A 27955-nucleotide genomic window follows, 5' to 3' on the forward strand; every position below is an offset into this window, starting at 1 on the left:
GCTTTGAAATTGTCCCCTGCACACCAAGATCTAGATCATTAATATGTATCAGGAAAAACAGGGGTCCCAAAACTGACCCCTGGAGGAACTCCACTACAAACCTTCTTAAAGCTGGAGCTTCTGGCTCAGAAGTAGGGTGCTACCCACTGCACCACATGACCTCTTAAGTATTTGATGTAGTCAACATCAATTGTTCTCAAACATGTTTGGTTGAAGGGCCCCTTTTCAAATTAGTAATCATGACCCCACTACCCACCTCCTCTATTTTAATGCTACATAATACTCCTAAGGCAAAAGCACTGCATGTAAAGAGTGCTTTAATGATGCCTTGACGAAAATAGATAATTATTAAAAGTGGCAATTTGAGGACAATTTCACTTATGTAGACAGTGATAAGACAGACCAGACAAACCATAGACAAAGGATAAGTGGGACTCTATTAAATTCAAGTGCATGTCAATTACACTGCTTTTAATGTGGTTAAAGACTGCCTGTTAATAGCATACATACCTAATCAGTTCACAGATCATATCCAATCTAAAGTTATTGCCAAAGTAGTATCAACAGCAATCTCACCAATTTAGACGGTTAACAGGCTCATTATTATTCTATTATAGAGTACTCTCTCACTTGAATATGACTTTCTCATGAATATTTCACAGACCTGTGAAAACCCTGCCTTGTTCCGTGGTGTTATTTAATCATTCAAAGAATTTACAGTTTTTTCAAGAGTGGAATGTTTATGTAAGCCAAAGTGATAGCTTTTTCATGATTACAAGAATTAACCCAACAAGAGATTAACATAGGCAGAAAACATTGGAAATAATCAGCAGGTGAGGCAGCACTGTGCTGACACTTGCTCACTGCATGAATCCAAATTGAATGCACCTTTGTATCACAACAATAACTGGCCTCCCAAATCCCCTCCACTCCCATGGAAAGTAAATGCAAGATTCACCGCTGAAAATCATGGCAGACGAGGCACCCATCACTACAAAAAAGGCCAAATATTTGGGATCTTCAGCAGTGCAGGACTAACACAAACTCCCTTAATTTGCACAAAGTGGATTGCTTGCTCTTTTGCTCTTCCTTCCCTTTTCTCCCCTTGTGTTTTTTGCTCAACCACAAGAGAGATTATTTCATGGACAGCCTGGGAAGTCTTCCTGACCACCAGGGATCCGCAGACCCCATTTTGAGAACCACTGGTTTAGATGGATTTTAGTACGGCTTTTAATATGGTAGACTGGTCTGAAAATGAAGAGCCCATGGTGCAAGTACAAGTGGCAAGTTGGATCCAAAATGGACTCAATGACAGGAAGCAAAGGGTAATGGCCGACAGGTGTTTTTGTGACTGGGTGGCTATTTTCAGTGGGGCTCTGCAGTGCTCAGTACTGGGTCTCTTACTTTTTGTGATAACTATCAATGATTTAGACTTAAATGTAAGGGGCGTGATTAAGAAGTTTGCAGATGACACAATAACTGATCATATGGTTGATAGTGAGCAAGAAAGCTGTAGACTGCAGGACGACATGAATGGACAGGTCAGGCAGGCAGGTGAGTGACAAATGGAATTCATTTTGGAACAGTGTGAGGTAAGGCATTTGGGGAAAGCTAACAAGGCAAGGGAATGCACAATAAATAATAGGAAACTGAGAAGTGTAGAGGGTCAGAAGGACCTTGGAGTATATGTCCACAGATCCCTGAAGGTAGCAGGAGAGGTAGAAAGGATGGTTAAGAAGCCAGACTGGATACTTTACTTTATTAGCTGAGACATAGGGAAAAATTTTTCCCCCATCGGGGGGGAAGTGCGGGAGCGGGCACGCATGCGCGTGAAAGAGTGCACAGATCTCCCTGAGGCTAAGCGCTGCCTCGGGGAGATCAGCTCCAATTTAAAACTTTCATTAATCATGTTTAAAAATTGTCCTTGCCATGTCCTCTCATGAGACACTGTTTTATTGAAACCTTTCTTAAAGATTTAAATACCCTCATGAAACCTCATCCCGCCCAAGGATGAGGTTTCATGCTTTTTCCGAAGCCCGCCAGGGCTCCCGGCCTGCCCGCCAACCTTAAGGTTGGACGGGCAAATCCATTAACAACCTTAATGATTTTTTCAATGGCCTCAATAGGCCATTGACAGGTCGGCGGGCACGCAGTTGACTCGCTGCGCCCCCGCCGACCTGAAAATAGAAATGATGTGAGGTGATGTTGGGAGTTCCATCCAACGTCATCCCGCATCATTTTACGCGTCGGCAAGCGGGCCCCACCCCTGCTCGCCGACCGGAAGATCCTGTCCATAGAATATAAGAGCAGGGGCGTTATGCTAGAACTGTACAAATCATTAGTTGGACTATAGCTAGAGTAGGCATTACAGGAAGGATGTGAAAAGGAAACAAAGGAGATTTGGGAAGGTGCTGCCAAGAATTGAGAATTTTAGCTTTGAGGAAAACTTGAATAGTTTGGAGTTGTTTGCTTTGAAACAGAGGGGGCTGGGGGGAGATTTAATTAAAGTGTATAAAATTATGAGCGACCTAGATAGAGTGGATAGGAAGGGTTGATTTCCCTTAGCAGGCAGTCAATGGATTTAAAGTAATTGGTATAATGGATTAGAGGAAAGTTGAGGGAAGCATTTTTCACCCAAAGCTGGTGGAGGTCTGGAACTCACTGTCTGAAAGAGTGGTGCAGGCAGAAACTTCCATCACATTTACAAAATATTTGGATATGCACTTGAAAAACACTTAATCTATGATCATGAACTGGGAAGATAGCTCTTTCTCAGCTGGAACAGAGACATGGGCTAAATGGCCTCCTTCTGTGCTGTAAATTTGCTATGTTTCTTTGAGATGTTAAACATATAGAAATAGTTACTGAAAAACACCACTTGAAGATACATCATGGAAGTAGGGAACGTGAGCCTATAGTTTTAAACTAGTGAAAGCAAATTTATGATGTATGTCAGGTAGGCCTGTCACAAAGTATGGTCAAAAAATGGAATGTGCTTTCAGGTAGAATAATGGAGGCAAAAACCCTGAAGATTAAGGGAGCATTGGATGTTGTGATGGTTTTCTTGGATGATAGCAAATATAGGCCAAATGGCCTTCCCGATCGTGTGATCTGTTGGTTGATATTACTGGCTAGTCCAGGATGGGTATCTGTTGAAAATAAATAATCTTAATGGCACCTGGGAGCATTTGATGATGATTGGACCCCCAAAATGTAAGGTTGGTCCATTCCCCAAAATTGACATTCTTCTTCTTGAGAGGCAATAGTTGTCAGCCTTGATTCAGTGGTAGCAATTTCACCTGAGTCAGAAGGTTATGGATTCAAGTCCCATGCCTGAAACCTGAGCATGTGATCCAGGTTGACACTTCAGTGCAGTTCTGAGACAGTGCTGCACTGTTGAAAGTGTCACCTTTTGGATGAGATATTAAACTGAGTTCATATCTGCCATCTTGGGTAGATATAAAAGTTCCCATGGCATTATTTGATGAGCAGAGGGGTTTCCTCTGTTATCCTGGCAATCATTTATCCCTCAACCTCAATCAATGCCACTAAAGCTGATCAACTAGTCATTAATTTTATTGCTATTAGTGGGATCTTGCTATATGTAAAATGGCTGCCAAATAACAGTTACAATGATACAATTCCTCATTCTTTTCCCATGCAATCACAGAAGGTGCAACACCTGCTCCTTTACCTCCTCCCTCCTCACCGTCCAAGGCACCAAACAATCCTTTCAGGTGAAGCAGTGCTTCACTTGCACCTCCTTCAATTTGGTCTACTGTATTCACTGCTCCCAATGCGGTCTCCTCTATATTGGGGAGGTAAACACAGACTCGATGACTGCTTTGCGGAACACCTTCACTAAGTCTGCAAGCATGATTCCAACCTTCCGGTCACTTGCCATTTCAACACACCATCCTGCTCTCAGGTCCTTGGCCTGCTGCAATGTTCCAGTGAAGCCCAACACAAACTGGAGGAACAGCACCTCATCTTCTGATTAGGCACTTTACAGCCTTCCGGACTTAACATTGAGTTCAACAGCTTCAGACCATGAACTCTCTCCTCGATCTTTACTCCTTTTTTAATCCGATTTTTAAATATAATTTTTCATGTATTAATTTTTTAATTTTATACATATTTTTAAAAAATATTTTTTAACCTTTTTCCCCCAACTACAGCTCCTGCCCGTGCCCACCCCCACCCACACCCCCCAACAGGATCATCTGTCATTTGTTTCTATGTTGTGCTTTCACAGAGTGCTGACCCTTGTTCTGCTATTGCCACTATCAGCACCATCACCACCACCATTAACACTCCCTTTGTCTTGTGTCCATGACATCTTTGTCAATCTCTCCTCAGCTGTCACCTATCCCTGACCTTCTATCTTGTTCCACCTGCTCTACCCCCTCTTAAACAGTATAAAATCCATCACATTTCTACTTCTCTTTAACTCTGAAGAAGAGTCATACGGACTCAAAACGTTAACTCTGTTTCTCTCTCCACAGATGCTGTCAGACCTGTTGAGTTTTTCCAGCATTTTCTGTTGTTATTTCAGATTTCCAGCATCCTCAGTATTTTGCTTTTACAATAATACAACTTAGTTGGCTGTGAAGTGCTTGGGGATATCCTGAGGTGGTATAGAAATGCAAATTCTTTCTTTCCTCTTTTGCAGAGAAGGCAAATCGCAAAAGGTTTTAGAAGATTTTTACACTGTTCCCTGTCAAAACCACCAATATTTTGACTCTTAGTTGTCTATAACCTCAGAATTGTCTATGTGGTGCAAAGAAGATAGAGGTGGGATAGTCTATTAAGGGTGAGAGTATGGGCAATGTTTTTCTATGGGTGTCGCTAAGTAGTTAGCAGGCACAGAGTACCTGTGAGGAGGCTGCAATGTTCTTCATCCTGATCACTGTTGCATGGCCCGGATGTCCTGACATAAGCCTGCTGCCCCTTGTGAGCCAGTCACCAAAAAACCCAGGCAGCAAACAGGGTCTGCGAGACTGACAGCTATATCCCTGGCCATCTGTATCAGGGCCTTCAGGCTTCTGTCAGACAGCAATGACCAGAAGATTCCTGGGGAAGTAATAGCAGGTAAGGGAGGAGTCCGTATTTGATTTCTGGCTGCGCCCAGGGCTGAGAAGGGAGGACTGAGGAAGAAGCTCTAGTTTTGAGGTCCTGGATAAGAATTTAAGAGCAGGAAACAATATGCACCTTGATTTCAACACAGGATATTCAGATGAGGAACTGCATGTCAGATGGTGTATTTAGCCCTTAGGAGTAATAAGAAAGAATAGTTGCAAGAAGGACTAAAAAATTTAAGTCAAAAAGATTGAGATGGAGAGAGTTTCAAGGCTTGAGCTGAGATGGTTGGCAGTCAAACAATGTGCTTCCTAACTTGCATGTTGTTGAACGTTTACAACTCCAATAATTCTTGTGATTGTATAAGTTTAGTAGCAATGATTGATAATGGTGCCCTCACGGTGTAAAGCTCTCGGGTGTCGGAGGGTTGTTTAAAATGGAAAATGTTTTGTTTGTACACCGAGCCCATCGATCAGAATAAGCTCCGGCTGTCTACTGCTATGTCATTCCAACTCCAGTCACTGCAGCAGACTGTTTATTCTAGTCAAAGATACAGCCCTTATTTGTACAGTCCAGCCAGTGTTCTGCAGATGAAGAAAATGTGCTTAATGAAAAGCTTGTTAAGAGCAAAAAGCTACCAAGTTTATGACCATTAAATGGCCTCTTTCTACATGGAAAGTCTTGAAGTACCACTCACAGATATGTTCGCTCAAACGTTGGATGGAATTGGTCTTCTCCTAGCGGGAACAACAACGCTGGGATTTGTATAGCATCTGCAATGTAGTAAAATTTCCCAAGGCACTTCACAGAGAGTTATCAAACAAAATTAAAGCAGGAAAGTGAGGTAAAGAGGTGGAGAGGTTTAGTGACGAAATTCTGGAGCTTAGTGCCTTGGCAGCTGAAAGCACGGCCACCAATGGTGGGGTGATTAAAATCAGGAATTTTCAAGAGGCCAGAATCAGAGGAAGACAGGTATCTCAGAGGGCTCCAGAGTTGGAGGAGGTTATAGAGATAGGGAGGGAGAGGCTGTGGTGGGATTTGAAAACAAAGACCATCTCCAACAAAGTGATAATCTAACCATCACCCCTTCGCATTCCCATTACCATTACCATTATTGAATTCCCCACCATCAAAATACTGGGGATGACCATTAACCAGAAAGTTATCTGAACCAGCCATATAAACACTGTGGCTGCAAAAGAAGGTCAGAGTCTGGGAATTCTCCACCGAGTAACGCACCTCCTGATTCCCCAAAGCCTGCCCACAATCTACAAGGCACAAGTCGGGAGTGTGATGGAATACTCTCCCCTTACCTGGATGAGTGCAGCTCCAATAACACTCAAGGAACTTGACCCCATCCAGGACAAAGCAGCCGACTTGACCCCCATCCACCACCTTAAACATTCACTCCCTCTACCACTGACACACAGTAACAGCAGTGTGTACCATCTACAAAATGCACTGCAGCAACTCACCAAATCTCCTTTGACAGCACCTTCCAAACCTACAACCACTGCCATCTAGATGGACAAGGGCAGCAGATGGATGGGAACACCACCACCTGGAAGTTTCCCTCCAAGTCACTCACCATCCTGACTTGGAAATATATCACCGTTCCTTCACTGTCTCTGGGTCAAAATCCTGGAACTCCCTCCCTAACAGCACTGTCGGTACATCTACACCACATGGACTGCAGCAGTTCAAGAAGGCGGCTCAACACCACCTTCTCAAGGGCAATTAGGGATGGGCAATAAATGCTGGCCTAGCCAGCAATGTCAATATCCAATAAATGAATAAAAAAGAGAAATAAAACAACGTTTGAAATTTTAAAATTGAACTTTTGCTGAACCGGGAGCCAACATAGGTCAGTGAGAACAGGGGTGAAGGATGGACAGGACTTGGTGCGAGTTGGGACATGGGCAGCAGAGTTTTGAGTCTATGGAGTGCGTAAGATTGGAGGCCAGCCAGGGGTGCATTGGAATAGTCAAGTCTAGAGGTAACAAAGGCATAGATAAGGGGTTCAGCAGCAGATGAGCTGAGGTGGGGAGAAGTTGGGTGATGTTATGAAGGTGGAAATAGGCAGATGACGCAGTTATGCAGTTGGACACTCTTCTCGGGTTCAAGTACAGCACCCAAGTTGTGAACAGCCTGATTCAACCTCAGACTGTTGCAGGGGAGAGGGCTGAAATCGCGAGGCAGGGTCCAGAGTTTGTGGCAGGAACCGAAGATAATGGCTTCGGTCTTCCCAATATTTATTGGAGCAAATTTCTGTTCATCCATTACTGGTTGGTGGACAAGTAGTCTGACAATTTAAAGACAGTGGAGAGATTGAGAGAGGTGGATGTTGAGGTAGAGCTGGTATTGTCAGTGTACACAAGGAACCTGATGCTATGTTTTCAGACGATATCACACGGGGCTGCATGTTGATGAGAAATAGGAGGAGGTCAAGGATAGATCTTTGGGGGGCACCAGAGATAATGGTGCAGGATCGGGAATAGAAGCCATTGCATGTCTACAACTAGAATGGAAAATGTTGAGTAGAGTCCCACCCTGCTGGATGGCTGACATAGAATGGTGTGGTCAAATGAGTTAAAGGCTGTGGACAGGTACAAAATGAGGGATGGTTTTCCATGGTTACAGCTACATAGAATGTCATTCGTGACATTGGTGGGACCCATTTCAATACTTTGGTGGAACAGAAATTTGATTGGAGGGATCCAAAAATGAAACTCTGGAAAACAGGCAACAGTGAACAGGCGGCCTATTTACATTGTGCCTGCTTTTCTTTTGTGTTGATGTCAACCGGGCACAATGTAAGTCCAGCTTCCAATTGCCATTTCTTGCTACTGGTGGAAGCTAATTTCTTCCCTCTGAGAATTTTTTGATTGTTCATTTTCAGATATCACTCCAATCTTTGCCATTCAAGGACAAAACCTGAAAAAGGATCAACCCTGTGCCTTTACTCTGACTTGGGGAGATTGATTAGTTGATTGATTAGATATCCTCTTCTACCTCCAGTAGTCTTAATATCCCTGAGGTTGTTGAGGTTTATCCTAGGCCTGATGCATGGATTTGAAAAGTCAGCCAACATTTACTCCATTAGATTTTGGAGTAGGACTTAACCTTCAGACTTCAGAGGCAGGAATGCTAACAGCTGAGCCACAGCTGGCAGCTGCTGCGAGGAAAATAAATGTAAGAAGCACGCAGGCACTGAAGCAATTCCCTACATAATCATGAAATCTTACTGAATGAGAATTTTCAATATCCTGTGGAGGAGAAATGAAAGGGGAGTAAATTCCTCAATGTTTTCTCACATGAGAATGTTTTGGCGTGAGCTATTCCTGTTCATTGGTAAATTTTAAATTTAATTCAGTTGTTGTCTGTGATTCCCACTGGTTGAAAGGTTGATGCCAGGGATCAGAATGCAACCAAATCTGTGTCTTCATGCATTCAGCCATAACCCTTCAATCTAAACTCCAGTCACTGTAACAAATAAAAGGGATGTGTCTATTAGGGGCAGAGGTTTTACCATCAGTGTGAGTTTAACATGACTCGTTCAGGTAATGCCTTCCAGTTCATTACTGTCCATTTTTTGAATGTATAAGTATTGATCGATGGATGACATACTTGTTCCTTGGAATCTCTCTTCTGATTTGTTGAAACACCATTTTTTTAAATCAATTTTTCAGCCAATGGAAACCTAGAGGTGGATTTTAATTTGTAGCAGGATTCCAAGAGAGTTAATTATATGTCCAATCCTGGTAGAAAGAGCCCTTGATGATTTTAACCACCAACTTCCAATTAACGTGCCATCTCCTGGAATAGTCAGGGAGCAGATGGCAAATGGCAGCTGGCCTCAGGTAAGAGAGGGCACAGCGATTCCGGGGACATGACCAGTTGAGAAATGGAGAGGGTAGGAGACTGAGGTAGAGGAGGTTGTGGGAGAATGCAGTGAGGAAAAGGGTGGGAGATGAGGGGTAGAGGAAAAAGTGTTAGTTTTGGACAGTGGAGGGAGTGGGTCTCTGGGGGCGGTAGATGTCTGGGTTGGAAATGGGGTGTTATGTCTGGTGTAAAGGAGAGGGTGTATGTCTGAGGTAATGGAGGGGGCGGATCTCTGAGGTAAAGGTAGTATTTTCCTGTGGAGTTCAGGTGAGGCTCCTCACCCCAGGAAAAACTTACCTTCGAGTAACATTTCTGCTTCTGGTCATGGTTCCAGCTGCCAGGAAAACCTTCACCACTCAGGCCAGAGTTAGAATTATGATTGATGTCCAATTACACCATCAAATGCTGATTGGTGATTATTGACTAATTTCCTAACCTCGCACAGCTAGTGAGAGATAACAGGGTCTCTGTTTCATACTTCCTGCTTACCAACACCATTCAAATTTGATCAGTGACTGAAGAGCCGGGAAGAAGTCAAATTACCACCCACAAAGTGTTTACAATATTTAAATTTTATTATTTTGAACATATATTTCCACACTATTCAGATTAACATTGCAGTAATAAAGGTGTGGCAGATCGTTGAGTAAATATTGCATTATAATTTTGCTGTGTTGCAGTATGTGAGTTGAAATAAACTGAATAGGTCAGTCCAGGGAGACAGGAGTTTCTTGGACTTGTCAGCAGTCTCAGGGTATGATTACCCTTGGAATATGGAACAGTATGGTTCCGAAAGATTTTCATCTTGGGGTTTTGCCCACCTCATCTCTGGGTCTGTTATAGCTAATTGATAGCAACTTATTACCATAATTAGTCAACAACTGCTATTATTTTTGTATCATGCAATTACCAGGATGGTAGAAGATGAATCACAGAATCACAGAATTGTTATGGTGCAGGAAGAGGCCTTTTGGCCCATCAGGTGTGCACTGGCTCTCTGAATGAGCATTATGACTCAGTGGCATTCTCCTGCCTTTTCCCCATAACCCTGCACATTGCTTCTATTCAAATTATCATCCAATGCCCCCTTGAATGCCTCCACCACACTTCCAGGCAGTGCATTCCAGACTTGAACCACTTGCAGTGTGAAAAAGTTTTTTCTCGTATCACGTTTGCTTCTTTAGCAAAACACTTTAAACCTGTGCCCTCTTGTTCTCGATCCTTTTATGAGTGGGAACATTTTCTCTCTATCTACTCTATCCAGCCTCCTCATGATTTTGAATAGCTCTATCAAATCTCCTCTTAGCCTTTTCCTCTCCAAGGAGAACAATCCCAACTTCTCCAATCTATCTTCAAACTGAAGTTTCTCATCCTTGGAACCATTTTTGTAAACCTCTTCTGCACTCTCTCCAATGTGTTCACATCCTTCCTATAGTGTGGTGCCCAGAACTGTACATAATACTCCACTTGAGGTCCAACGAGTGTCTTATATAAGTTCAACATAACCTCTTTGCTCTTGTACTCCATGCCACTATTAATAAAGCCCAGGATACTGCATGCTTTGTTAACTGCTCTCTACCTGTCCTGCCATCTTCAATGATCTATGCTCCTGCACCCCTTAACAACTGTACCTCTTATTTTATATTGTCTCTCCATGTTCTTCCTACCAAAATGCATCACCTCACACTTCTCCGCATTGAACTTCATCTGCCACCTATCTGCCCATTCCATCAACTTGTCCATGTCCTTTGGAAGTTCTATACTGTCCTCTTCACAGTTTACAACACTTCCAAGTTTTGTATCATCCGCAAACTTTGAAATTGTCCCCTGCACACCAAGATCTAGATCATTAACATATATCAGGAAAAGCAAGGGTCCCAATCCCGACCCCTGGGGAACTCCACTATAAACCTTCCTCCAGCCTGAAAAATATCCATTAACCATTACTCTCTGTTTCCTATTACTCTGCCAATTTTGTATCCACATTGCTGCTGTTCCTTTTATTCAATGAGCTATAACTTTTCTCATAAGTCTGTTGTGCGGCACTGCATCAAATGCCTTTTGAAAGTCTATGTACACCATATCAACAACATTACCCTCATCAACCCTCTATTTTAGCTCTTCAAAAAACTGCAGCAAGTTAGTTAACATGATTTCCCCTTTAGAAATCCATGCCGGCTCTCCCTAATCACCCCACATTTTTCCATGTGACTACTAATTCTGTCCTGAATAATTGTTTCTGGAAGCTTCCCCACCACTGAAGTTAAACTGATTGGTCTGTAATTGCTGGGCTTATCCTTACAACCTTTTTTGAACAAGGGCATAATGTTTGCAATTCTCCAATCCTCTGGCACCTCCCCTGAGTCTAGGGAAAACTGAAAAATTATGACCAGTGCCCCTGCAATTTCCACTCTCACTTCCTTCAATATCCTTGGATGCATCTCATCCGGTCAACTTTAAGTACCAACAGTTTATCCAACACTTCCTCCTTATCAATTTTGAACCCGCCTAGTGGCAGATTTTCTTCCTTTGTCTCCATGGTCTGGGTAACATCTGATCCCTCAGTAAAGACAGGTGCAAAGTATTCATTTCACATCTCAGCTATGTGTAAATCCGCTTTTTGGTCCCGAATCGGCCCTGCTCCTCCTTTTACCAACTTTTTACTATTTGTGTGCTGATAGAAGACTTTGGGATTCCTCTTTATGTTGGCTGCCAGTCTTTTCCCATAATCCCCCTTTGCTTCTCTAATTTGCTTTTTCACCTCTCCTCTGAACCTTCTGTATTCCACTTGGTTCTGAATTGTGTTTTTTACCTGACACCTGTCATAATCATGCTTATTCTTCTTTATCTTCATTTCTATCGCCTTTTTCATCCAGGGAGCACTGGACTTGTTTGCCCTACCTTTTCATTTTGAGGGAATATACCTTGACTGTACCTGAACCATTTCTTTTTGTTCAGCTACAGTTTTTCCCGCCAACCTTTGGTTCCAGTCTATCTGGCCCAGCTCCGTTCTTGCCCCATTGAAGTCGGCTCTCCCCCACTTATTTTTTCTTACTCTGAATTGCACATTGTCCTTTTCTACCGTCATCCTAATCCTTATGATACAATGATCATTGTCTCCTAAATGTTCCCTCACTGACATTTGATCTACTTGTCCCACCTCATTTCCAAGAGCCAGGCCTAGCAGTGCCTCATCGCTTGTTGGACTGGACACATACTGCTATAGAAAATTCTCCTGAACACAATCTAGGAACTCTTGCCCCTCTCTGTCCTTTACATTACCACTGTCCCAGTCTACATTCAAGTAATTAAAGTCCCCATTATAACTACCCTATAATGCTTGCATCTTTCTGTAATCTCCCTGCAGATTTTTTCCTCTACATCCTTCCCACTAGTTGGCAGTCTATAGACTACACCGAGCAATGTAATTGCACCCTTTTTGTTCCTTAGCTCTAGCCAAATTGATTCTGTCCTTGAACCCTCTGGGATATCCTCTTTTTCCAGCACTGCAATGTCCTCCTTAACCAATACCACCGCCCCTCCTCTTTTCCTTCCTTTCCTATCTCTTCTGAACACCTTGCACCCGGGAATATTTGACACTCAGTTCTGCCCTTCCTTGAGCCAGGTCTCTGTTATCGCCACAACATCATATTTCCACATGGCAATCTATGCCTGTAACTCCCCAATCTTATTTACTATATTCCATGCATTCACATACATGCACAGTAACCCTGATTTAGACTTCATGACTTTCTCCCTTACTCTGGCTCCACCTATTAACTTACTATTCTCTATTCTAGTGCTATCTGCCTCTCCCAGTATTTTATGCACCCTGGTATTTCTCTCTCATATTCTCTCCTGGTTCCCACACACTTGCCGAGTTAGTTTAAAATCCTCCCAACAGCACTAGCAAAACACCCAGTAAGGAACTCAGTCCCGGCTCTGTTCAGGTGCAACCCGTCCGGCTTGTACAGGTGCCATCTCCCCCAGAGCCAGTTCCAGTATCCTAGGAATCTAAAGCCCTCACTCCTGCACTATCTTTCCAGCCATGCATTCATCTGCCTTATCCTCCTTTTTCTGTGCTCACTTGCATATGGCACTGGAAGTAATCTGGAGATTACTACATTTGAGGTCCTGCTTGCTAATTCTCTACCTAGCTCCCTAAATTCTGACCACAGGACCACATCCCCCTTTCTACCGAAGTCATTGGTACCAATGTGGACCACGACCTCTGGCTTTTCACCCTCCCCCAGAAAAATGTCCTGCAGCTGCCCAGTTACATCCTTGACCCTGGCACCAAATATTGTAAACACGTTTCTTGCCCATAGCCAAAGGGTGAAAATGTCTTACCAGTGAAGAGGGCGGAGGCCGCACAGAGATGAGACTTTTCAGCTCCGACTGCTGCTGTTTCAGCTCTTCCTTACTGCAAAAGAAAAAAGCCACTCTATTCACCTGGGTTAGAACGTGTGTCAACTCTGCTCTAAATGTACCCCAAATACAGGCTCACAGTAATGTCCGATTAACTACTGATGACTTCAGACACACACAGTCTAGGTGTTCAGGATTTATTTAGTCCATCTGTTCAGCTGAATAATGCCTTTCATCCTATTCTTGGCTTATATCAGATTGAGGAAAAATAATGGACAGAGGACAATTTCTGACTTGACAATGCACACAACTTGGGGAGAGATATGGATGGGATTAGCAGTGTATAGATTAACATTCTGACCTTCCTTTTCTAGAACTGTGGTCCAGGTCCAGCTTAGACTGATGGGATGAACCAGTGATTTACTATTAGTGTGGTGCCATTGACTATTGAAACATGAGTCGGTAACCATCGATGACACTGCAGAATGTAAAACCCCATCCATCATTTTCTGCCAGGAGTGAACACCCATCATTTTATCAGCTTTCAGATCTCTCACCAGAACTATCTCCTCCTTTTGTGTCCAGTTGTCCTGGAGGTCAGTGTCAGAATTCAAATGTTAAAACAGGAAAGCGACACAGGAGAATTATTTTGCTGCCTCTCTCCCAAGACTTGAACTTCACCAATCACAATGAGAAAATGTCTGCCTCAGCCGGCTGTCATGGTCCAGTGTGAGGAGAGTTGGGTTCTTATTGTTAAGGGCAAACAGCAAAACTGCTTGAGTCTTCTGACATGACCAGGAATACATCATTCTAAGGCTAAGTTATCTTCCTCAGCACAGTACTGTAGAATCACAGAATTGTTACGGCACAGAAGAAGGCCATTTGGCCCATCATGTCTGCATTGGCTCTCCGAATGAGCAGCTCAACTAGTTCCATTTTCCCAACTTCTCCCCATAGCCCTTCATATTCTTCCTTTTCAGGTAAGTGTCCAATTCCCTGTTGAATGCCTCAGTTGAACCTGCCACCCCCCACAAACTCAGGCAGAGCATTCCAGACCTTAATCACTCACTCCAGGAAAAGATTTTCCTCCGATCACAATTGCTTCTTTGATTAATTACTTTAAACCTGTGCTTTCTCGTTCTCGATCCTTTCACCAGTGGGAAATTAAGATTAAGGATTCTGGATTCATTCCCATAATTATTCTCATCACTGGGTGGGATTTTTCAGCCCCGCCCACCACCAGGGTCTTCCAGTCCCGCCAAAAGTCAATGTGCTTTTGGCTGGCCTGCCATATCCCCCGTGACAGGTCCTGCCACAAAGGGGCCGGACAATCCCGGCCATTGAGTTTCTTATTTCACTCCTCCCTGAAATGGGAGATATGGAACAGAGACCATAGGGGAGTCCTAGATAATCAATCATTCTGGGCTAGCTGTGTGCCCCTACTCCGGGCAGAACTGCATTAACAACAGCTTGGGAAAAACATCCACTGCACTCTCGCAGTAAAGTATCTATCAACCCACAGCTCAGAAACTTTGGCTTTCAAGCATTTTGGGGTGTCCTAGTAAATGAAATGAATGAGTGGATAAATCTTTCTTTTTCTGTGGGGCAGCGAAGGGATTAAATCCACCAAAGCAAAGAACCTGCCCCCAACTTGAGGAGCTGCCAAATTGAAACAAGTAGGACCAGTAAGACCAGGCCTTTCTTCCTCCTGTTTACTGTGCCTCGAGGCCTAATCCTCACCAGCACTACCTACTCTTGACTTCAGCCTCTTTCTGGTCTTTTGGTGCTCAGGACCCCAACCTGCATATAACGCTTTGACCCTTCTTCCATTGTTCCAGCTCAGCTGGCTGATCTTTGCCAGTCTGTTCAGTCTTTAAAGCAACTGCAGTGTAGTATGAGGCACATAATGGGTTAATGTCAGACTGAGTAAAGTATCGCCCATACAGTGATGTAAGAGAACGTATGACTCGCGCCTGGGGGTCAATGTAGTGTTGGACAAAGCCATGTGTAGAAGCAAGCATAGAGACAGCTCCTAGCTTGGACCTTTACTGTACCTACATTTATAGTTTCTAATAGTTGATAAATACTTACTGTTGAACTGCCTAAGACTATGAATACCTTAATAAGACATACCGAACTATGCCCAGCACCTTAGAACATAGTGGCAGTGAATGGAACTACTCAACTCCTCACACAGACTGCAGAAAAAAATTTAAAGCCTAGAAAACTGAAGGAAAAATCAAAGAAGCATTCTGACCTGAAGTAAAGCTCAAGAAGTGAAAATGCAGAAGGAAATCACCAGAGAAAAGTTCCAAAGAAAGGCTTGGAAGCTGAAGGCAGAAACTAAATTCCTCACTGCAGCAGAAAATTCCTTTGAATCCCATGGAAGTCCAGCTTCAATATCCAGAGTGAGCAGAGTGAGCAGACCCAGCAGGGATGAGCTAAAAATTTAAATTCCTGGACAACACAAGTGCTGAAAAAAAGTTAAATACTGCAGTGGTCAGAAATTTCCATTTAAATCGCAGTCCAAGAAAACCAATTCCCAAGGCAGCATTTGAACAAAGAAGAAAGTTACAAATACTTAAAAATTAATCACGACTGAGTAGGTAACTTCAAAAACCCAGCAAAAGCCAGAAATTGGCACTTTCAAGACTCAAGAATATTGCATTAAAGTGGGGAAGACTCTAACCAATTGATCCACACAGCCATTGTTGAAAAAAAATGTAAACGCTGAGATTGCAAACACCATTACTGCAGAGGCCGCCAAAACCGGTAAGCTTGGGAGAACCCTTTGTGTAGAAGCGTAAGGTGGCATCATCTCAGATTTTCAGGAACCTCTTAAAGCCGAACCTGCAATTTAAAAATTTTAACCATGGATCAGAAATCCACTCTTCCCGATCAATTTGGACTTATCCAAGGTCCAGATCAATCAGATAATTGGAGACTTTGGAAAGAGGTTCCTTGGATACATGATTGCTTCAGGCCTGGATAAAAAGACAGAAGCTGAACAAGTTAACACACTGCTTTATTTGGTAGGCCTGATAGCCAATGATATAATAGCCAGACAAAGAATCAGTGAATCGTCTGCAAAATTTGATAAAGTTTTAAAATCATTCGATGCTTATTTTAACCTCAGAATTAACAAAATCCTTGAAAGGGCTAAATTTAATAAACCTGTCCAGCAGCCTATCGATTCCTTCATTAATGAGCTGTACAGCTGAAGGCTGTGATTATGGTGACCTGAAATCAGAGCTAATCAGGGATAGCGTAGTTGTAGGACTGGCGGGTACTGTACTCTCAGACATGCTTCAAGCGAAGGAAGATCTAAAACTTGAGAAAGCCATCCAGATTGTCAGGCAATCCGAAATCTGTTTACAGCACAGATCCATATGAAGGCGAGAATGCAAACTGTGGTACAAAGTAAACCTCACCAGTTCAGTCCAGTTATTGAAACAGCACAGAAACAGGGACACTCCAGGCCAAGGGAAACAATGCCCTAACTGACCAGAATAGCAACCATGCCAGTGCTGTGGAGCAAAGCGCCCCCACAGGTGTGATCAATGTCCGGCAATTTCAGCCCAATACTTTCAATGTAACCAAATAGAACACTTCGGGAAAATGTGCAAATCCAAAACATCAAGATTGTGTCCGATAACGGCCCACAATTTTCAAATGAGTACTTCACCCAATTTGCATTCACATCCTTCTTCCAGCATCGTAACAGCTCCCCAAGATACCCACAGTCAAACTGGGAAACCGAAAGAGGGGTCCGCACTATAAAAACACTCCTAAAAAAAGAACAAAGACTCCCAAACAGCACTATTACTCTCCAGGTCCACCCCTTTGAAGGCCTAGACCCATCTGAACACCTGATGGGCGGAAACCTCAGCAAACAACTTCCAATCCTGCTGAAGAAACTAATACCAGGGTTGGTAGCCAAGAATTATCAGGATATCCAAGACAGAGAGCAGTCCTATAGGCAGAAATAGACTTCCGCCTACAACAAAAGGTAGCACACCAGACACTTACCATAACTACAAAAGGACAACAAGGTCTGGATTAAAGACCTGGAGAGAGAGGGCACTATCATCCAGAAAGATAATACCAACCCCGGTCAGACCTGGTTGGCACCCTAGAGGGTACGGTCAGGAGAAACAGGAGGAGTCTCCTCCTCATCCCTCAAAGGTCTCTTCCATAGTGCAATGGAGACAATCAGATGCCAGAACAGCTTCCAATTCAACAAAGTTTACCTGCAGTGGTAGAGCCTACCACTCCTCTGACAGTAGTAAGAACAAGATATGGAAAAGTTATAAGGACTCCGGGCCACCTGAACCTATAAACTCAGAGACTTGAGGGGGGAGATTGTGTCATAGTAATGATGTAATACATGGGGCAAACTGGGATAACTTGTAGCAGAGCAAAGACAAGACAAAAGGAAACAGTATTATTACAGGAAATGAAAAGCAGACTGTGACAGAAAGGGATAGAGAGTACAAATCTAACTAAATCAACAGACAAAACTAGATGTTATAAAGAGAATAAAAGGATAAAACTAAAAGCTCTGTATCTGAATGCCCGTAGCATTCAAAACAAAACAGGTGAACTGAGAGTGCAGATAGAAATAAGTAAATACGATTTGATAGCCATTACGGAGACATGGCTGCAGGAGGACATCAATTAGGACCTGAATATTGAAGGGTACAGGGTATTTAGGAAGGACAGGAAGCGAGGAAAAGGTGGAGGGGAGGCTTTGTTAGTTAATGATGGTATCAGCACAATAGTGAGGGATGACCGAAGTTCAGGAAACCAGGATGTGGAAACAGTTTGGGTAGAGATGAGAAATGGTAAAGGCAAGAAGTTGCTTGTGGGAGTTGTGTACAGGCCCCTAACAGTAACCACATGATAGGGTTGAGTATAAAGGAAGAAATAATTGGAGCTTGTCAGAAAGGCACGGCGATAATCATAGGAGATTTTAATTTACATATAGACTGGAAAAGTCAGATGGGCAAAAATAGCCTAGATGAGGAGAACATTGAATGTTTTTGGGATAGTTTCTTAGAACAGTATGTTTTGGAGCCAACCAGATAGCAGGCAATACCAGACCTGGTATTGTGCAATGAGATGGGAGTAATTAATAATCTCATGGCGAAGGTGCCCCTAGGTAGCAGTGACCATAATATGATTGAATTTTACATTTGGTTTAAGGGAGAGAGAAATGGATCCAAGGCTAAGTTTTTAAACTTAAATAAGGGCAATTATGAGGGCATGAAAGTTGAGCTGGCTAAAGTGAATTGGCAAACTAGTTTAAGGGATAGGTCAATAGAAATGAAGTGGCTAATATTTAAGGAGATATTTCAGAATGCACAGAACAGATACATTCCAATGAGTAAGGGAAAGTCCAAGGGACAGACACACCAACCATGGTTAACAAGAAATGTTAAAGATAGTATCAAACTTAAAGAAAAAACATATAATTGTGCAAACATAGGTGGGAAGCCAAAAGATTGGACAGAATATAAGGAACAAAAAAGAACAACTAAAAGACTAATAGGGAGGGAAAAATTAGAGCTTGAGAGAAAGCTAGCCAGAAATATAAAAACATATGTTGAGTTTTTATAAATATGTAAAAAAGAGTTAACAAAGTGAGCATTGGTCCTTTAGAAAGTGAGTCTGGAGAATTGATAATGGAAAACAAGGAAATGGCAGATGAATTGAACCGGAATTTTGCATCAGTTTTCACTACAGAGGATACAACTAACATCCCAGAAGCAGCTATAACACAGGAAACGGAAGTGGGGAAGGAAGTCAGAAAAATGACAGCCACCAGAGAAGTGGTACTGAGTAAATTGTTGGAGCTGCGGGCTGACAAGAGCCAGGGTCCTGATGGATTTCATCCTAGGAAAGAAGTGTCTGGTGAGATAGTTGATTCACTGGTTTTAATTTTCCAAAACTCCCTAGATTCGGGGAAGGTCCCATTAGATTGGGAGATAGCAAATGTAACTCCATTATTGAAAATGGGAGGGAGACAGAAAGTAGCAAACTACAGGCCAGTTAGTTTAATATCTGTCGTAGGAAAATCATTAGAAGCTATTATTAAAGAAGCTATAGCAGGGCACTTGGATAAACTCAAGGTCATCAGGCAGAGTCAACATGGTTTTGTGCAATGAAAATTGTGTTTACCCAACTTATTGGAGTTCTTTGAGGAAGTAACATGGGCCATGGATAAAGGGGAACCAGTGGATGTACTGTGCTTAGATTTCCAGAAGGCATTTGATAAAGTGTCATATCAGAGGTCATTGAAGCAAATAAAAGCTCATAGTACAGGGGGTAACATATTGGCATGGATAGAAGATTGCTGGCTAACAGGAAGTAGAGAGTAGGCATTCAGGTTGGCAAGATGTAATGGGTGGCATGCCACAAAGATCAGTGCTGGGACTTCAACTGTTTACAATTTATATAAATTACTTGGGCAAAGGGATGGATGGGATGGTTGCCAAATTTGCTGATGACACAAAGATAGGTAGGAAAGTAAGTTGTGAAGAGGATATAAGGAGGCTACAAGCAGATATGGATGGGTTAAGTGAATGGGAAAAGATTTGGCAAATGGAGTATAATGTGGGTAAATGTGAAATTGTCCATTTTGACAGGAAGAATAAAAGAGAAGCATATTATCTAAATGGTGAGAGATTGTGGAGCTCTGAGGAGCAGAGGGATCTGGGTGTCCTAGTGCATGAATCACAAAAGGCTAGCCTGCAGGTACAGCAAGTAATTAGGAAAGATAACAGAATGTTATCATTTATTGCAAGGGGAATTGAATACAAAAGTTGGGAGATTATTCTTCAGTTGCACAGGGCACTAGTGAGACCACATTTGGAGTACTGTGTACAGTATTGGTCACCTTATTTAAGGATGGATGTAAGTGCATTAGAAGCAGTTCAGAGAAGGCTTACCAGACTAATACCTGGAATGGGTGGGCTGTCTTATGAGCAAAGGTTGGACAGACGAGGCTTGTATCCGCTGGATTTAGAAGAGTAAGAGGCGACTTGATTGAAACATATAAAATCCTGAGGGATCTTGACAAGTTGGATGTGGAGAGGATGTTTCCTCTTGTGGAAGAATCTAGAACTAGGGGTCACTGTTTAAAAGTAAAGGGTCGTCCATTTAAAACAGAGATGAGGCAATTTTTTTTACTCAGAGATTCATGAGTCTTTGGAACTTTCTTCCTGAAAGGCAGCAGAGCCTTTGAATATTTTTAAGGGAGAGGTAGATAGATTCTTGGCAATCAAGGGGGTGAAAGGTTATCGGGGGTAGGAGGGATGCAGACCTGAAGTTACTATCAGATCAGACATGACCTTATTAAATGGCGAAGCAGGCTTGGGGGGGTTGCTGAATAGCCTCCTCCTGCTCCTTATTCGTATGTCTGTATGTTTGTATAAAGATTTGGGGGAGGTGTAGAGTAAGAGTCTGGCACATAAGAACATAAGGAATAGAAGCAGGAGTAGGCCATTCAGCCCTTTGAGCCCACTCCGCCATTCAATGAGATACTGGCTGGTCTTCTACTTCCACACCATTTTCTTGCACTATCCCCATATCCCTTGGTGTCTTTAATATGTAGAAATCTATCGATCTCAGTCTTGAACATGCTCAATGACTGAGCCTCCACAGCCTTCTGAGGCAGAGAATTCCAAAAATTCACCACCCTCTGAGTGAAGAAATTCCCCCTCATCTCAGTCCTAAATGACCTGCCCCTTATTCTGAGAAGCCCGGGAGGGGTGGAAGCTCTGCCCCCCATCGGCTGCCAGCCAATCAGAGGCTGGAAACTCTATTGAACAGCAGCACTACTGGGGAGGCCGTGGCTGCTGCTGGTACAATACCCACCTGAGGCCTAGTATTGTTGCAGCAAGGGCAGGGAGGAGGCCCCCCCTTCTCGATGCCAGGTACCTCAATCTGGCACTGAATGCCTTTGAATGAGGGAACAGCATCACCCCGACATCCGCCACCCCCTCAACAAGCCTGCAAGCAGCCCTCCCCAGGATTGCTGGCTTGCTCCCCAGATGGCGGGTCCCCCGCCATTTAAGGCCTCAATCGGCAGTGGAGCTGGAAGGCTTTCAATTGACTGCCCATGGACATATTTGGGGTGGAGGCAGGAAGGTGGTGTGGTCCCCACCTGCCACCCTCCCAACTGATTAAATGCCCCCTGCCACCAATGTTGTCACGGGGGATTGGACAAGGTTCTGTCCTAGGAGACTTTGACCTGATGTGGCAGGGAGAAGGGAGCCCGCTGAAGTGCTGGGAAGAGATTGAAATTAAATTTTCACAGCTACATATCTGCTGGGAGTGTGAAATAAGATATTTCGGTTGAGTGAATTAGTTAATTGTGAAGTACTTTTTTATTTAATTTGGTGCATTAGTTGCCTATTAAGTAATATGTCATCTACATTGATTTTGAGTGTTGCTGAGAAAAGACACTTTGTTGAAACTTTTCGTCTTGCAGACAATCGCAAGAATACCAATGTCAGGGGAAGCAACAACTTTATACTGTATGAGAAGAGAGTGCTGATTGGTTGGCAAGTGGACTCTAATTGGTAGAGGCGTTGCCATGAAGAACGCACAGTAAATAGTAACTGACAGCTAACTGCCAAGCATTGTTTGAAATTTAAACCAGACAGCTTGACTCTGATTGGTCAAGGTATTGCCCTGAACAAGTGAATGGCTATCGCTTATTTTGTTCTGTTGAAATGAGCGCAATGTGTGTTCATGCTCATTCTGTCTGCAAAGAAAAGGGCCCTGTGCATTAATATATGTAGCTCCCAGTACACACAAATGAGCCATACTGTGAGCCTGACTGACAATCTTAAATTGGCTGTCAGTGTAATTCTTAGCACAATGAAGATTATTTAGCAAATGTTGTCTAATCACGGAATCACATCTAATGTTGGACACCATGTTTTGAGTTTTGCAAGCATGGGCTGGTTTGATACAGCCTGTACCCTGCCCATTGCAAACAGCGGCTGGGACATGCTGTTTTATGCGATCTGCCAGTCTTTGGGATGTACGGCCTACATACCTAACGTCACACTGGCACTGAAATCATACACCACATTTTAGTTTGTCTGTTACAGTAAAAGTCTTAGAATGTGAAATCTTGTGCAATTATTTCCATCGGTTGCTGGGAAATTCATATCTCTTTATCGGTCCCTACGGGGATTGTAACAACATGTTCTCTGAATCAGAATTGCACAGAAAATATTTCAAGAGCACCATAAGCACTTTAAAAGCCTATTTCCCCACTGGCAAAGACATGCAGGCAAACCCAAGGAAAAGTGACAAGAGACCATGAATGTTTTCCCCTCTCTCCTGAGGACATTGACTTAGGCTCAGTCAGAGACATTGTGGTGCCAGTGAGGATGAGGCACTGCAAATAGGGGAGGAAGACAGCCCTTTGATTCTCTCAGTTTCTGGCCGCTGTTCCAATGTAGGTCAGCTCCTCTTCCTCTTTTAAGGTCCTACCTGTTTGAATTTAGTGCTTTGGTGGATTCAATCACCCCGCTCCTCAGCTAACCCTCTGATGCTTGTTCCTGTGGGTCCCACTTTCCACTGATATGAACAATTACCTCAGGTATAAAGATAACACTGTAGGCGGAACAGAAATTCCATCTCACCTGAGTAGAACAAAACCTTCCCTCAGCCCAGGCTGCTGCTCATCGATTGTGACCTACAAGACAAAATTGAAGAGATCAAAAGAGAGGTGAAGACAACCATGAATGCCGGATACCATGAAATGGGCAGGTATAACATCAATTTTGGCTCAATGTTTTTTTTTCATTCATTCAGGGGATGTGGGCTTCGCTGGCTGGGCCAGCATTTATTGCCCATCCCTAGTTGTTCTTGAGAAGGTGGTAGTGAGCTGCTTTCTTGAACGACTGCAGTGCCTGTTGTTTACGTGCACCTACAGTGCTTTAGGGAGGGAGTTCCTGGATTTTGACCCAGCAACAGTGAAGGAACGATGATAGATTTCCAAGTCAGAATGGTGAATGACTTGGAGGGGAACTTCCAGGTGATGATGTTCCCATCTATCTGTTGCCCTTGTCCTTCTAGATGGTAGCGGTCGTAGGTTTGGAAGCTGGTGTCTAAGGAGCCTTGGTGAGTTTCTGCAGTGCATCTTGTAGATGGCACACGCTGCTGCTACTGGCATCGGTGGTGGAGGGAATGATTGTTTGTGGATGTGGTGCCAATCAAGCAGACTGCTTTGTCCTGGATGGTGTCAATTTTTTTGAGTGTTGTGGGAGCTGCACTCATCCATGCAAGTGGGGAGTATTCCATCACACTCCTGACTTGTGCCTTGTAGATGGTGGACAGGCTTTGGAGAGTCAGGAGGTGAGTTACTTGTCGCAGGATTCCTAACTTCTGACCTGCCTTTGTTGCCCAAGTGTTTATATGGCTAGTTCAGTTCAGTTTCTGGTCAATGGGAACCCCCAGGATGTTGATAGTGGGGAATTAAGTGATGGTAATACATCAAGGGGCGATGGTTAGATTCTCTCTTGTTGGAGATGTTCATTGCCTGGCACATGTGTGGCATGAATGTTACCTGGCACTTGTCAGCCCAAGCCTCAATATTGTCCAGTTCTTCCTACATTTGGACATGGACTGCTTCAGTATCTGAGGAGTCGCAAATTGTGCTGAACATTGTGCAATTATCAGCAAATATCCCCAATTCTGACCTTATGATGGAAGGAAGGTTATTGATGAAGCAACTGAAAATTGTTGGGCCAAGTACACTACACTGAGGAACTCCTGGAGTGATGTCCTGGAGCTGAGATGATTGACCTCCAACAACCACAACCATCTTCCTTTGTGCTAGGTATGACTCCAACCAATGGGGAGTTTTCCCCCTGATTCCCATTGACTCCAGTTTTGCTAGGGCTCCCTGATGCCACACTTGGCCAAACGTGGCCTTGATGTCAATGGCAGTCACTCTCATCTCATCCTGGGAGTTCAGCTCTTTTGTCCATGTTTGAACCAAGGCTATAATAAGGTCAAGAGCTGAGTGGCCCTGGTGGAACCCAAACTGGGCACCAGTGAACAGGTTATTGCTAAGCAAGTGCCGTTTGATAGCACTGTTGATAATCACTTCCATTACTTTACTGATGATCGAGGGTAGACTCCTGGGGTGGTACTTGGCTGGGGTGGATTTGTCCTGTTTTTTGTGTACAGGACATACCTGGGCAAATTTCCTCTTAGCCGGGTAGATGTCAGTTTTGTAGCCATACTGGTATAGCTTGTCTAGGAGTGCAGCAAGTTCTGGAGTGCAAGACTTCAGTACTACTGCCGGAATATTGTCAGGGCCCATAGCCTTTGCACTATCCAGTGCCTTTAGCCGTTTCTTGATATCATGTGGAGTGAATCAAATTGGCTGAAGACTGGCATCTGTGATGCTGGGGACCTCCGGAGGAGGCCGAGATGGATCATCCACTCAGCACTTCTGGCTGAAGATTGTTGCAAATGTTTCAGCCTTATCTTTTGCACTGACGTGCTGGGCTCCTCCAGCATTGAGGATGGGGATATTTGTGGAGTATCCTCCTCCAGTGAGTTGTTTAATTGTCCACCACCATTCACGACTGGATATGGAAGATCTGCAGAGCTTAGATCTGATCCGTTGGTTGTGGGATCACTTAGCCCCATCTATCACTTGTTGCTTATCCTGTTTGGCACACAAGTAGTCCTGTGTTATAGCTTCACCAGGTTGACACCTCATTTTTAGGTATGCCTGGTGTTGTTGCTGGCATGCCCTCCTGCACTCTTCATTGATCCAAGGTTAATCCCCTGGCTTGATGGTAATGGTAAAATGGGGGATATGCTGAGCCAAGAGGTTACACACTGTGTTTGAGTACAATTCTGCTGCTGCTGATGTCCCACAGCACCTCATGGATGCCCAGTCTTGAGTTTCTAGAGCTATTCAAAATCTATCCCATTTAGCAGGATGTTAGTGCCACACAACAAGAAGGAGGGTATCCTCAATGTGAAGGCAGGACTTCATCTCCACAAGGACTGTGCTATTGTCACTCCTACCGATACTGTCATGGACAGATGCATCTGTGGTAGGCAGGTTGGTGAGGATGAGGTCAAGTACGTTTTTTCCTCTTGTTAGTTTCCTCACCACCTGCCACACACCCAGTCAAACAGCTATGTCATTTAGGACTCGGCCAGCTCGGTCAGTAGTGGCGCTACCGAGCCACTCTTGGTCTGGACATTGAAGTCCCCCACCCAGAGTACATTCTGTGCCCTTGCCACCCTCAGTGCTTCCTCCAAGTGGTGTTCAATGTGGAGGAGTACTGATTCATCAGCTGCAGGAGGGCGGCATGAGGTAATCAGCAGGAAACCCTTGCCCATGTTTGACCTGATGCCATGAGACTTCATGGGGTCAGAAGTCGATGTTGAGGACTCCCAGGGCAACTCCCTCCTGACTGGATACCACTGTGCTGGTGGGACAGGACATACCCAGGGATGGAGATGGCGGTGTCTGGGACATTATCTGTAAAGTATGATTCCATGAGGATGCCTATATAAGGCTGTTGCTTGACAAGCCTTTGAGACAGCTCTCCCAATTTTGGCACTAGCCCCCAGATGTTACTAAGGAGGACTTTGCAAGGTCGACAGGGCTAAGTTTGTCGTTGTTGTTTCCAGTGCCTAGGTCAATGCCGGGCGGTCCATCCGATTTCATTCCTTTTTTGAGACATTGTAATGGTTTGTTACAACTGAGTGGCTTGCTAGGCCATTTCAGAGGGCATTTAAGAGTCAACCACATTGCTGTGGGTCTGGTGTCATATGTAGGCCAGACCAGGTAAGGACGACAGATTTCCTTCCCTAAAGGACATTAGTGAACCAGATGGGTTTTTACAACAATCAGCAATGGTTTCATGGTGATCATCAGACTTTTAATTCCAGATTTTTTTTTGTTCGTCCACCATTTTTTAAAAATTCATCCACCTGTGGCACATTAGCCAATGCAGGCACACCTATTACACAATGTGGATGGTGTGGGTCTCATACATGCGCCCATACAGAGTCAGAGTCAGAAGGTTATGGATTCAAATCCTACTCCAGAGACTTCAACACAAAAATGTAGGCTGACACTTTAGCACAGTACTGAGGAAGTGCTTAACTGTCAGAGGCATTGTCTTTCAGATGAGGCATTAAACTAAGGCCCCGTCTGTCTTAAATAAAAATAAAATATGCTGGAAAAACTCAGCAGGTCTGGGAGCATCTGTGGAGAGACAAACAGCATCCAATATGACTCTCCTTCAGAATGAGAGAGAGGTAGAACTGTGATGGGCTTTATGCTATTGAATAAAGGGGAGGGGGCAGGTGGAGGAGAATAGAAGATCAAGAATAGATTAGGGGTGGAAGAAATTAAATGACAAAGATGTCATGGAACACAAGACAAAGGGAGCAGTTATTATAACATTAAAGATTAAAGCTTTGATCCAGAGTAGGTGTTAATAGCAGGATAAAGGTCAGCACTGTCTGAAAGCAAATTAGCAGAAAATGTCAATAACAGGCAAAGGGTCAATACTGTCTGTCTTCTCAGGTGGATGTAAAAATATCCCACAGCACTATTCAAAGGAGAGCGGGGGTGGGGTGTGGTTCTCCCTGATGTCCTGGCCAATATTAATCCCTCAACCAGCATCACTAAAATAGATTATTTGGTAATTGTCAGATTGTCTGTGCACAAACTGGTTGCCTCATTTCCTGGCAACAGTGACTACACTTCAAAAAGTCTTAATTGGCTGTATAGTGCCTTTAAGTGGCCTGAGGTCAAGAAAGGTGTCATATAAATGCAAGTTCTTCCTTTCAACTCCTGGAACCATAAACCTGTACAGGGATGAGAAAGTGTGAAGGGGCTTTGGACAGCAACCTGCAGAATGGAGAAGGTACATGAAGATTAATTGAGTTCTCCCAGGTTCCTAGTGGGAAGTCCTGCTGAACAGGAGCTTGAGTTGGAGAATTGACACTGCAGTGTGGTAGCCTTGCCTCCCAGTGAAGCTTCCCACCGGGAGTGTAGGACCCATGGAGGAAAAGAGCTTTCCGAACCTGAACTTCTCCCACAGCAACCCTTCCAACCTTTGACCAAATAACTTCCTTTGCAAGTCGATTGTGGGAAACTTTCAAAGCTGTAAGGTGGGCAACAGGGCTTGGATTTCCCTTTGAAGCGGTTTCACTGTTGGAGGTGGGATTCAGTGGAACATCCCCTGCTTCTGCGATCCCCAACCCACTCCTCTTTCTCAACGTGTATCTACTTCTTTCCCTCACTGCTGATTGCATTATGGTTGCACTGATTCCATCTCTGGGACTTCAATCTTGGGGTGCGGTGGGGATTCAGTACTGATGGAGGGCAATCTCGCCGTTTAGCTCTGCTATACAGAGTGGCCCTTTGGACCAAGAATGGAGGGGGAAAGAGGCCCATGGAGGTTAAATGAGGCTGGGTGACATTATTAGACACTGGAATTTCACCCCTGCGGTCGGGTCTGAATCTGACCCATACTGATGTCTGTAGGACACTGCAAGCAATTACTTTTGGAAGGCTCAATCCAACACCTCGTGCTAAGGTGAGAATGGACACGATATA

The 27955-nt window shown here is 43.8% G+C and overlaps 1 protein-coding gene across 1 annotated transcript in view; it reads right to left on the bottom strand.

The window, feature by feature from the left end:
* Nucleotides 1-27955, bottom strand: part of LOC144684087 (uncharacterized) — a 98241-nt gene that overhangs the window by 69315 nt on the left and 971 nt on the right. Inside the window, exons 2-3 of the mRNA XM_078547801.1 lie at nucleotides 22992-23044; nucleotides 13312-13384 (exon numbers count right to left, since the gene is read on the bottom strand). Coding sequence (XP_078403927.1) covers nucleotides 13312-13384; nucleotides 22992-23044 — 126 coding nt within the window. The remainder of the gene's footprint in view (nucleotides 1-13311; nucleotides 13385-22991; nucleotides 23045-27955) is intronic.

The sequence above is a fragment of the Cetorhinus maximus genome, chromosome 8 (genome assembly GCF_964194155.1).
Source record: "Cetorhinus maximus chromosome 8, sCetMax3.hap1.1, whole genome shotgun sequence".
NCBI lineage: Eukaryota > Metazoa > Chordata > Chondrichthyes > Lamniformes > Cetorhinidae > Cetorhinus > Cetorhinus maximus.